General features: G+C 51.3%; 1 protein-coding gene across 1 annotated transcript in view; it reads right to left on the bottom strand.

The window, feature by feature from the left end:
• Nucleotides 1-165: 165 nt before the first annotated feature.
• The window catches only part of LOC309496828 (tyrosine-protein phosphatase non-receptor type 12-like), a 49,149-nt gene continuing 36,394 nt past the window's right edge, over nt 166-12,920 (bottom strand). Inside the window, 7 exon segments of the mRNA XM_082166962.1 lie at nt 166-2,006; nt 2,106-2,156; nt 2,890-2,932; nt 6,989-7,035; nt 7,588-7,659; nt 11,942-12,669; nt 12,823-12,908. Coding sequence (XP_082023088.1) covers nt 1,945-2,006; nt 2,106-2,156; nt 2,890-2,932; nt 6,989-7,035; nt 7,588-7,659; nt 11,942-12,669; nt 12,823-12,908 — 1,089 coding nt within the window. The 3' untranslated portion in view covers nt 166-1,944.

The raw sequence follows: 12,920 nt of genomic DNA on the forward strand, positions 1-12,920 counted from the left end.
AATTGTGACAAATGTCAAATCGCTGCAGCATGTGCAAGAAAACCTTCAGATCGAATTCAGACACTTGTTTACGAAAATGCGTTACAACTGTGTGTGAAAGCAGGAGGTCACTGAGTCTGAACATCACGGATCCGACATCAAACATTAACTGTAGAAACCTCAACGTGAGATATAACCCAGGCATTTAATTCACACACACACAGAGCTTGTATTGACAATAAAACAGCGGAAGGCAGATTCCGCGTAATGTTTTTACTGACACGGTGATTGATTGACAGGTCTGTGTTGGAAGGTCGAGTAAAATCCCAGAGGTTTAAATGCGACTGTGCAACTTGCACACATTCTCTCTCTGTGTCTCACTCGCACACATTCTCTCTCTGTGTCTCACTCGCACACATTCTCTCTCTGTGTCTCACTCACACACACACTCACACACACACTCACACACACACTCACACTCACACACACACTCACACACACACTCACACACACACTCACACACACACACTCACACTCACACTCACACACACACACACACTCACACACACACTCACACACACACTCACACACACACACACACACACTCACACACACACACACACACACACTCACACACACACTCACACACACACTCACACACACACTCACACACACACTCACACACACACTCACACACACACTCACACACACACTCACACACACACTCACACACACACTCACACACACACTCACACACACACACACACACACACACACTCACACACACACTCACACACACACTCACACACACACTCTCACACACACACTCACACACACACTCACACACACACACACTCACACACACACTCACACACTCACACACACTCACACACACACTCACACACACACACTCTCACACACACACACACACACACACACACACACACACACACTCACACACACACACACTCACACACACACTCACACACACACACACTCACACACACACTCACACACACACTCTCACACACACTCTCACACACACTCTCACACACACTCTCACACACACTCTCACACACACACACACACACACACACACTCTCACACACACTCTCACACACACTCTCACACACACTCTCACACACACTCTCACACACACTCTCACACACACACACACTCTCACACACTCTCACACACTCTCACACACTCTCACACACTCTCACACACTCTCACACACTCTCACACACTCTCACACACTCTCACACACTCTCACACACTCTCACACTCACACTCACACTCACACTCACACTCAGTAAAAGAAAAGGCACAGGCGAGCTGTCAGGGTGTCGTTTGTGAAGTGAGAAAATGGCATATACAAAAATAACCTCTAGAATACAATTTACAAAAAGCATTAATACAATCTCCAGCCCGCGGCGTCTGAAGTGGCCGATACACACCTGCCGAACAAACGGGAAGAACGGCGGGATGAAAGAAAACACAACCCTGAAAACGCTTGTTCTAACAGGAGGGCAAATAACTTACAGTTTGAGGTTCACGTAACGGGTTCATGCACAGATGTCTTACATCGCATTAATATATTCAGTGATAGTAGATTTGCATCATCATTATTTACTGCTCGCCTGGACACGCCGAAGACAGCGCTCAGCGTTCATGAGTTCACAGTCAGAGACTAAAACTAGCAGGAGATGCACAAGTGACAGTGGCGGTCCGGGACAGGAGGAGTAAGGCATGTTTCTGGTCCCAGCGAGAGCTTTAGCACAACACAGTCAATCCATGGCAGCGGCAGCACTACAGCCGTGCATCATGGGAGATTATCTTGGGAGCTTTCTGATTGTTTAAGTCAGAGATGAGGGCGCAGAGTCTTCGACATCCATCACTGATAGAGAGTGTGTGTGAGGAGAGTCTTCGACGTCCATCACTGATAGAGAGTGTGTGTGAGGAGAGTCACGTCCACTCCGACGGAGGATCCCGAGGGCCTTTGGGATGAGAGCAACGGCTGCCAAATCCTGGCGGACACACACACACACACACACACGGATGAGAGAACCGGCAATACACACACACACACACACACACGAGGAGCTCTCATCTGCTCCGTCACTCACCGATCTCAGTCTCGGTCCTCTTCTCGGTCTTCCCGTTCTTCTGCTCGGCATCTAGAGAAAGAAAAACAGAGATGCATCACGAACACTCAGCCAATCAAACGCCTCCGTCATGATGGGAGAAACGTGTCTCTCTGGCCTGTGTTTAGCAGGAGATTCGGATGAGTTCAGACGCCACTAACGTGTCATATCATCATCAGGAACCCAGCGCAGTGAGGAGCAGTGTCGAGGTCCATACTTTTTAGGCACCGCCTGAATTGCCTCCATACCAGCGGGTATCAAAAAATGTCTTGTCGTTCAGTACCAAATTTCGATGCCTAAGGGGTTAATCTCGTCAGCGCCAGTGAGCTAATGAGCATGATTGGCTGTGGGAGGCATTGAGGTAAAACACTAGTTTACGCCAGTTACGCCCAGAGACGAGGCTGTAGTGTGAAGCCTCTCAGACATGAGAAACAGGCCTATAGAAGCTTGAAATGTCTACTTTTAAAGGAGCATTTCTCTCTATAGTTCACTACACTACAGATGATGAGTCAGCAAACCTCAACATCCTCTCTGCAGCAACACTGACTCAGAAAACACTAGATTATTAATAAACAATTAACATCTTCTTGCTTTTTCCTCGACACATTCATAATAAAAAAATAAAAGTCTCCAGGAAGTTCTTTCTGTACAGTTAGGGTTACTTCCTGTTTCTCTACCTCCATACACATGTTCTGAGTGAGAATCATTTGCCAAACCTGGCCAATATCAAACAATATCATGTGCAATACTGTGTAGTGCGACGCACCGGTGTGTGGAGGAGCAGCAGGAGTGTGTGTGTCTCCGGATCCCTGTGAAGGAGAGAGCAGACGGTTACAGGTGTGTTTCAGAGCCGGCTCCAGCAGAAGGACAGGTGTGTGTGTGTGTGTCTCAGCTGTATGTGTGTGTGTGTGTCTCAGCCGTGTGTGTGTCTCAGCCGTAGAAAAAAAAAAAAAAAAAAAAAAAAAGATTCTTAGATGCATCGCGATTCGGACGTGGACGATTCTGAATTGATTCACAAATGTCAAAAATCGATTAAAAAAAATAATATTTGTCCCTAATAACGTAATTTTGACGGAATGCAAAAGGCGGAACTCTAAAGCGGACGTGAAGTGCGTGTGCAGTCCGTGGCGTGCACATAACAGAGACGCATGATGGCTAACATATGGCAAATTGGCAATTTCATTGAGACCTATTTAGTATTTTTTCTATGAGAGCTGCTTTCACATCAATATGCTGTAAACCGATCTGTTATACGTACGTTATACTGCCCTCCACAGTCACAGTGTGTATCAGTGCAATGCCAGATGTTCATTCACCCTTTTTGTATAAGCTGTTTTTGATTGTGGTATACAGCAAACTTTTCACATCATAACTCTTTATTATTTAGTTGTGTATAAGAGCGGCTTTGTATGTTATTAATTATTCAGAATATGCGTCCACAAGCATGATGTTTGTATGAGAGCTGCTGGTACATCATTCTATATTTTTGAACAAAAACTGTTTGCGATTTTGCTACAGCAAAATGTTTTGTTTTGTTTTCGTCTGAAGGATTATATTGCTCATTGGAAATAAGAGGATGTTGGTTAGAAGTCTATTATTATGACCGCCGCTAGCATAGCTAGCGAAAGCGGTCATATAGGGATTGTCAAAGGTTATTATTATTTTTTTTTCGTCATCTACTGAATTTTTCGTCAACGATACCAGGGACACCGAAACACCGGGGAACATGAAATTTGGTGGGCATGTAGCCCCACTAGACTTTTACGGAAAATTTTTGTTTGGTCCCCGGGGGCCACTCCCCCCCCCCCCGCGCTGGGCCCCCCCAAACCCAAAAAATGCAGTTTTTCCTAAATAACTACCTGAACCGTGGCACCGAGGATGAAGACATTTTTATGGTATGTTGGTCTTAAGGGCCCACATCAACCTAGCCCATAATCACTCATTTGTGATTTGCGCCCCTCCCATAAAAAATGAAAATGCAATATTATTCTGCTTTAACCGCCCCTATCTTCAGTTGAGATGTTCAGAACTGCACCATATTTCATGTGTATGATTAACTTGACATCCTCTGGGGGTATGCTAAGTTTCGTAGAATTTCATCCATGGGGGGGTATAAAATAAATTAATTTATGTGCACATTTAGTGACTGTACACTCATCGGCCTGTAGATGGTGCTGTTGAGCGAAGGGTTGCTGGTTTAGGATGATACTGTCACACACACACACATGCAGGAATACAAACAAACGCAAGCATGCACACACACTGACATCCACACGCACAGACACACACCCATACAAATCCACATGCACAGACACACACACACAAACACACACGCGCACACACATGTACGCACGCATACATACACGCACAGACACACACACACACAGACACACACATACACGCACACACAGACAGACATGCACATACTACTACTTTTTTTAGGTATATACATAAACACGCAATACAGCCAAATTGCTCCACGTCATTTATTTTTGTGGAAAGCCAGTGCAGGCCTGAGCGGCGGTCATATTTTGTACCGCCATGCGGTACATCTAGTTAAATGCTAGAGAATCAGAATATGCTGAAGTTTGTATTCATTTACTGTACGCTGCTAGTACAGGCACACATTTATTTCTGTTGGTTCTTTCTTTGCAATGTTGGGACATATGCTGGCAAATGTAACCTTACAGTTGACTTGCCAAATCACTTCCATTTGTTTTATTAATAAAATGAACATAGGAAGTATTGGAAGTAAATTCTTTATGGGTCATCATAAATACTTCACTTTAAAAGTACCAAGTAGTCAAAAAAAGCATCGATAATCGTTACCCTCTGAATCGTAATCGAATCGTGAGGTGCCTAGAGATTCCCACCCCTACTCAGCCGTCTGTGCGTGTGTCTCAGCCGTGTGTGTGTGTGTGTGTCTCAGCCGTGTGTGTGTGTGTGTGTGTCTCAGCCGTGTGTGTGTGTGTGTGTGTCTCAGCCGTGTGTGTGTGTCTCAGCCGTGTGCGTGTGTCTCAGCCGTGTGCGTGTGTGTGTGTGTCTCAGCCGTGTGTGTGTGTGTGTGTGTCTCAGCCGTGTGTGTGTGTCTCAGCCGTGTGTGTGTCTCAGCCGTGTGTGTGTGTGTGTGTCTCAGCCGTGTGTGTGTGTGTGTGTGTGTGTCAGTCGTGTGCATGTGTCTCAACCGTGTGCGTGTGTCTCAGCCGTGTGTGTGTGTGTCTCAGCCATGTGTGTCTCAGCCGTGTGTGCGTGTCTCAGCCGTGTGTGCGTGTGTGTGTGTCTCAGCCGTGTGTGTGTGTGTCTCAGCCGTGTGTGCGTCTCAGCCGTGTGTGTGTGTGTGTCTCAGCCATGTGTGTCTCAGCCGTGTGTGCGTGTCTCAGCCGTGTGCGCGTGTCTCAGCCGTGTGCGCGTGTCTCAGCCGTGTGCGCGTGTGTGTCTCAGCCGTGCGCGTGTGTGTGCGTGTCTCAGCCGTGTGCGCGTGTTTCAGCCGTGTGTGCGTGTGTGTGTCTCAGCCGTGCGCGTGTGTGTGTGTGTGTCTCAGCCGTGCGTGTGTGTGTGTGTCTCAGCCGTGTGCGCGTGTCTCAGCCGTGTGCGCGTGTCTCAGCCGTGTGCGCGTGTCTCAGCCGTGTGCGCGTGTCTCAGCCAGGTGCGCGTGTCTCAGCCGTGTGCGCGTGTCTCAGCCAGGTGCGCGTGTCTCAGCCGTGTGCGCGTCTCAGCCGTGTGTGTGTGTGTGCGTGTCTCAGCCGTGTGCGCGTGTTTCAGCCGTGTGTGCGTGTGTGTGTCTCAGCCGTGCGCGTGTGTGTGTGTGTGTCTCAGCCGTGCGTGTGTGTGTGTGTCTCAGCCGTGTGCGCGTGTCTCAGCCGTGTGCGCGTGTCTCAGCCGTGTGCGCGTGTCTCAGCCAGGTGCGCGTGTCTCAGCCAGGTGCGCGTGTCTCAGCCGTGTGCGCGTCTCAGCCGTGTGCGCGTCTCAGCCGTGTGCGCGTCTCAGCCGTGTGTGTCTCAGCCGTGTGTGTCTCAGCCATGTGTGTCTCAGCCATGTGTGTCTCAGCCATGTGTGTCTCAGCCATGTGTGTCTCAGCCATGTGTGTCTCAGCCGTGTGCGCGTGTCTCAGCCAGGTGCGCGTGTCTCAGCCGTGTGCGCGTCTCAGCCGTGTGCGCGTCTCAGCCGTGTGCGCGTCTCAGCCGTGTGTGTCTCAGCCGTGTGTGTCTCAGCCATGTGTGTCTCAGCCATGTGTGTCTCAGCCATGTGTGTCTCAGCCATGTGTGTCTCAGCCATGTGTGTCTCAGCCAGTCTCAGCCATGTGTGTCTCAGCCATGTGTGTCTCAGCCATGTGTGTCTCAGCCATGTGTGTCTCAGCCATGTGTGTCTCAGCCGTGTGTGTGTCTCAGCCGTGTGTGCGTCTCAGCCGTGTGTGCGTCTCAGCCGTGTGTGCGTCTCAGCCGTGTGTGCGTCTCAGCCGTGTGCGCGTGTGTGTCTCAGCCGTGTGCGCGTGTGTGTCTCAGCCGTGTGCGCGTGTGTGTCTCAGCCGTGTGCGCGTGTGTCTCAGCCGTGTGCGTGTGTGTGTCTCAGCCGTGCGCGTGTGTGTGTGTGTCTCAGCCGTGCGCGTGTGTGTGTGTGTGTCTCAGCCGTGCGCGTGTGTGTGTGTGTCTCAGCCGTGCGTGTGTGTGTGTGTCTCAGCCGTGTGTGTGTGTGCGTGTCTCAGGCGTGTGCGTGTGTGTCTCAGCCGTGTGCGTGTGTGTCTCAGCCGTGTGCGTGTGTGTCTCAGCCGTGTGCGTGTGTGTCTCAGCCGTGTGCGTGTGTGTCTCAGCCGTGTGCGTATGTGTGTGTGTGTCTCAGCCGTGTGCGTATGTGTGTGTGTGTCTCACCTGCGGCTCGTCTGAAGCGGCTCCGGCCGGCGGCTCGTCTAAAGCGGCTGGAGGAACAGGTAAAGACACACACTGTTATAACATGAGCTCTGATGATGCATTATTCCCCACTGACGACGTGTGAAGCTGCTGATGAACCTTTAAATGACCATCAGTGATCAACTCACCGTAAACTCAACAAATCAACATCAGACACACACGCTGCTGAGATTCACCCCAGAAACACACACACACACACTAAACCACTGGGAACGCTGGGAAACAAGCTTTCATTCTCCATAAAAGCAGCTGCTGTCTTTTATATTCTATAATGATTACGTCAGTCGCTGCGGGGCGTAACGGAGAGCTGAGATTCACTGTGTGTGAGCGTGTGAAAGAGTGTGAGTGTGTGTGTGTGTGTGTGTGTGTCATTACACTGATGTTCACCTAGAATCACAAGAACGAAACTAACAGTTAATTAAGTGACAGCAGTAAATCTCCACTGTCTGAACTCTGAGCAGCGTCACAGGATCCTCTTCACGACTGAAGCAGGAAGTGATGCGCTGAACGTGTGACTCAGAGCCTCTGCTGCCCTCGTGTGGCTGGAGAGAGACACGCACCTGTGGCCATTAGGAAGGACTCAGCGGTTCTCTCAGGAAGAGGAGGAGGAGAATCGTCACTGCCGTCACAGTCTGAGGCAGAAAGAGCACCGTTACCAACCACAGCACACACTCTCACACACAATCAGACCATCCCGAGCATTTACCCAGTGTAGCGCAGCACCAACCCCAGACACAAGCCCCGATCAACCCATGAGAGTCAAGAACACCCTCCCATCATGCCTTCAGCCCCACACCCTATTGATTGACTAACCTTAGTAGGGCTGTCACTTTTTATTCGAATATGCATTCGAACATGACGTGAAATATCCAAAATCGAACTATAAATAAACTGTCCGGTTTTTAAAGTGCAATGTTTTGCGCATTTTTTACAGTCTATGATTAGACCGTTTAGTTTTTATTTTATTGTTTGCCATCTCATCCAGTAGCGGCCGCTCTAAACGTATTGTAGTGTAGGCCCATGACCAAATCAAGCGAATAATAGCCAATAGCCAGCTTGTTTTGAAAATGGAAGATAACGACAAGACTAAAGAGACTGCGCTGTAATTCCTGCTTATTACACACACACACACACACACACAAACACACACAACCCACAGAAAAGTGTCAGTATCGAGCTCTCTTTCGGGCTTGAACAAACCACAACACACAAGTTATGCCAAATGTCTGCTTTGTCAAGTGTCCTCATAAGAGCAGTCTTAAATTATTTAAATAAAGTCTTAAATTAACGTAGAGATGTGAGAAAATGCGACGCGTGTCAGATCGCGTCTCTGTCCACAGCGGCTGGTCTTAAAGTGTCATTAATGTTAATCAAAGAACAAAGGTAAGAGTGTAAATTACTCACTCAGACCCGACGCCAGGAGGATTATTATACCGGTAGCCTAATCATCATGAATGCACTCCGATATCTTTTAACACATCTCCGGCGAACGGCTTTTCCACGCAAAAGAAAAACTCTTCATGAAGCGCAGTGAAATTCAGCGACCATGTGGCGTTTCCTGTTGGATCAAGGTTGTTCATTAACTTAATTTTACTCGTAGATATTCGAATATATATTCGAATACATTGCTTGATATTCGATATCCGTTCGAATTAGATTTTTCTCAAAAGTGACAGCCCTAAACCCTAGACAGGCAGCAGCTCAGAGGCAGAAGAAAACTGCATTTGATCAAGTGACCTGAAGACACCAGGAGCATCTCTGTACACATACACATACACATACACATGCATGCACACACACACGCACGTCCACTTCCTTAAGACCGACACTCTTAAGACCATCAAACTTGGTCTCATTCTGTCTGTGAACTCTGACACACACACTACTGCCACTCATCACGTCTGTGCGACATCACTGGCCACTAGTCTGATCAAATGAGAGTCACATGACTGGAAGGAAGTGAGAACCAGGAAAGGAAGCAGACGGATGAGTGTGTGAGGAGACGAGGGATCACACCTGACGCGGTGTGTGTGTGGAGACGAGGGATCACACCCGACGCGGTGTGTGTGAGGAGACGAGGGATCATACCTGACGCGGTGTGTGTGTGGAGACGAGGGATCACACCTGACACGGTGTGTGTGTGGAGACGAGGGATCACACCTGACGCGGTGTGCGTGTGGAGACGAGGGATCATACCTGACAAGGTGTGCGTGGGGAGACGAGGAATCATACCTGACACGGTGTGTGTGTGTGGAGACGAGGGATCACACCCTACACGGTGTGTGTGAGGAGACGAGGGATCATACCTGACGCGGTGTGTGTGTGGAGACGAGGGATCACACCTGACGCGGTGTGTGTGTGGAGACGAGGGATCACACCTGACGCGGTGTGCGTGTGGAGACGAGGGATCATACCTGACAAGGTGTGCGTGGGGAGACAAGGAATCATACCTGACGCGGTGTGTGTGTGTGGAGACGAGGGATCACACCTGACAAGGTGTGCGTGTGGAGACGAGGGATCATACCTGACGCGTTGTGTGTGTGAAGACGAGGGATCCTCCTGAGGCAGTGTGTGTGTGTGGAGACGAGGGATCATACCTGAGGCGGTGTGTGTGAGGAGACGAGGGATCACACCTGACAAGGTGTGCGTGTGGAGACGAGGGATCATACCTGACGCGTTGTGTGTGTGGAGACGAGGGATCATACCTGAGGCGGTGTGTGTGAGGAGACGAGGGATCACACCTGACAAGGTGTGCGTGAGGAGACGAGGGATCATACCTGATTCGGTGTGTGTGTGGAGACGAGGGATCACACCTGACAAGGTGTGCGTGTGGAGACGAGGGATCATACCTGACGCGTTGTGTGTGTGGAGACGAGGGATCATACCTGAGGCGGTGTGTGTGAGGAGACGAGGGATCACACCTGACAAGGTATGTGTGTGGAGACGAGGGATCACACCTGACGCGGTGTGTGTGAGGAGACGAGGGATCACACCTGACAAGGTGTGCGTGGGGAGACAAGGAATCATACCTGACACGGTGTGTGTGTTGAGACGAGGGATCACACCTGACAAGGTGTGCGTGTGGAGACGAGGGATCATACCTGACGCGTTGTGTGTGTGGAGACGAGGGATCCTCCTGAGGCAGTATGTGTGAGGAGACGAGGGATCACACCTGACGCGGTGTGTGTGAGGAGACGAGGGATCATACCTGACGTGGTGTGTGTGGGGAGACGAGGGATCATACCTGACGCGTTGTGTGTGTGGAGACGAGGGATCATACCTGAGGCGGTGTGTGTGTGTGGAGACGAGGGATCATACCTGACGTTGTGTGTGTGAGGAGACGAGGGATCATACCTGACGCGGTGTGTGTGAGGAGACGAGGATCATACCTGAGGCAGTGTGTGTGAGGAGACGAGGGATCATACCTGAGGCAGTGTGTGTGTGGAGACGAGGAATCATACCTGAGGCAGTGTGTGTGTGGAGACGAGGAATCATACCTGAGGCGGTGTGTGTGTGTGGAGACGAGGGATCATACCTGAGGCGGTGTGTGTGTGGAGACGAGGGATCATACCTGAGGCAGTGTGTGTGAGGAGACGAGGGATCACACCTGACAAGGTGTGCGTGTGGAGACGAGGGATCATACCTGACGCGTTGTGTGTGTGGAGACGAGGGATCATACCTGAGGCAGTGTGTGTGTGGAGACGAGGAATCATACCTGAGGCGGTGTGTGTGTGTGTGGAGACGAGGGATCATACCTGAGGCGGTGTGTGTGTGGAGACGAGGGATCATACCTGAGGCGGTGTGTGTGAGGAGACGAGGGATCACACCTGACAAGGTGTGCGTGTGGAGACGAGGGATCATACCTGACGCGTTGTGTGTGTGGAGACGAGGGATCATACCTGAGGCGGTGTGTGTGAGGAGACGAGGGATCACACCTGACAAGGTGTGCGTGAGGAGACGAGGGATCATACCTGACGCGGTGTGTGTGTGGAGACGAGGGATCACACCTGACAAGGTGTGCGTGTGGAGACGAGGGATCATACCTGACGCGTTGTGTGTGTGGAGACGAGGGATCATACCTGAGGCGGTGTGTGTGAGGAGACGAGGGATCACACCTGACAAGGTATGTGTGTGGAGACGAGGGATCACACCTGACGCGGTGTGTGTGAGGAGACGAGGGATCACACCTGACGAGGTGTGTGTGAGAGGAGACGAGGGATCATACCTGACAAGGTGTGCGTGGGGAGACAAGGAATCATACCTGACACGGTGTGTGTGTTGAGACGAGGGATCACACCTGACAAGGTGTGCGTGGAGACGAGGGATCATACCTGACGCGTTGTGTGTGTGGAGACGAGGGATCATACCTGACGTGGTGTGTGTGGGGAGACGAGGGATCATACCTGACGCGTTGTGTGTGTGGAGACGAGGGATCATACCTGAGGCGGTGTGTGTGTGTGGAGACGAGGGATCATACCTGACGTTGTGTGTGTGAGGAGACGAGGGATCATACCTGACGCGGTGTGTGTGAGGAGACGAGGATCATACCTGAGGCAGTGTGTGTGAGGAGACGAGGGATCATACCTGAGGCAGTGTGTGTGTGGAGACGAGGAATCATACCTGAGGCAGTGTGTGTGTGGAGACGAGGAATCATACCTGAGGCGGTGTGTGTGTGTGGAGACGAGGGATCATACCTGAGGCGGTGTGTGTGTGGAGACGAGGGATCATACCTGAGGCAGTGTGTGTGAGGAGACGAGGGATCATACCTGAGGCAGTGTGTGTGTGGAGACGAGGAATCATACCTGAGGCGGTGTGTGTGTGTGGAGACGAGGGATCATACCTGAGGCGGTGTGTGTGTGGAGACGAGGGATCATACCAGAGGCGGTGTGTGTGTGTAGAGACGAGGGATCATACCTGAGGCGGTGTGTGTGAGGAGACTCTGGCCAGCGATGGACATCGTTGTGACCCTGCGTGGGAGTCGATCGCTCTGCTGCACCACTGGTAATGCTGAGATCCCAGAGAGAGTGTTGTCAGGGGAGTCGGAGTGCAGTGGGTTGGTGAAGCTCAGCGCAGCTCTGGCGGGAACCGCAGGACTGGGCGATCGCTCGGCTCTGGCGGGACTGGACTGGGCCGGACTCCTCTCGCTCCTCAGAGACAGGTGATCGGGACTGGACCGGGCTGGATCCCTCTCGCCCCTCAGAGGCAGGTGATCAGGACTGGACCGGGCCGGACTCCTCTCGCCCCTCAGAGGAAGGTGATTGGGCCGTGGCGGGTCGCTCTCCTCACACTGGGAGCTGCTGCTGGTGTCGGAGCGCTTGAAGGCGTGCGACCGCTGAAGAACGCTGTTCCCCTCGAAGCTGATTGGGCCCTCCTGCAGCGGGACTTTCTTGATCTCGATGCTCAGCTTGCGCTCGGGACGCCGGTCCTCGGGGGGGGACGCTGGCCTGCTGCTGTAGTTCTCGTTGAGGTCGGGCTTCTGCTCCAGCACGTGCAGGATGGGTTTGGGATGGTAGCGGTCGTTGTCCTGCCGCGCTTGTGTGACCGTGGGGAAGGCGGAGGGCGGAGACGGCGTGAGGATGGGCGGCACCGGGTGCGGCTCCGGAGGCTGCAGAATCTCCTCCTTCACGTCACCCTCCAGATTACTGAGAGGAAAACATGAGCTTTATCTCTGATCACATGGGTTACATCAAACATGTTCTCAAAATATTTCAAATTAATCAAAAACAAAAACACACATTGTTTGAAACAAGTATCTTCAGTTTCAGACGGTCTGAAGTTCATGGGTCGATTCTTACCTGCGGATACGGGGCGGTTTGGGAGGCGGCGAATCCCATCGTTCTTCGTCTGAATTCTGACCGAGTTTTTCTGGGCTGCCCTCTTCCTGTGGTTGGAG

This window comes from Leuciscus leuciscus (genome assembly GCF_965113295.1).
Source record: "Leuciscus leuciscus genome assembly, chromosome: 4".
NCBI classification, from domain to species: Eukaryota; Metazoa; Chordata; class Actinopteri; order Cypriniformes; family Leuciscidae; genus Leuciscus; species Leuciscus leuciscus.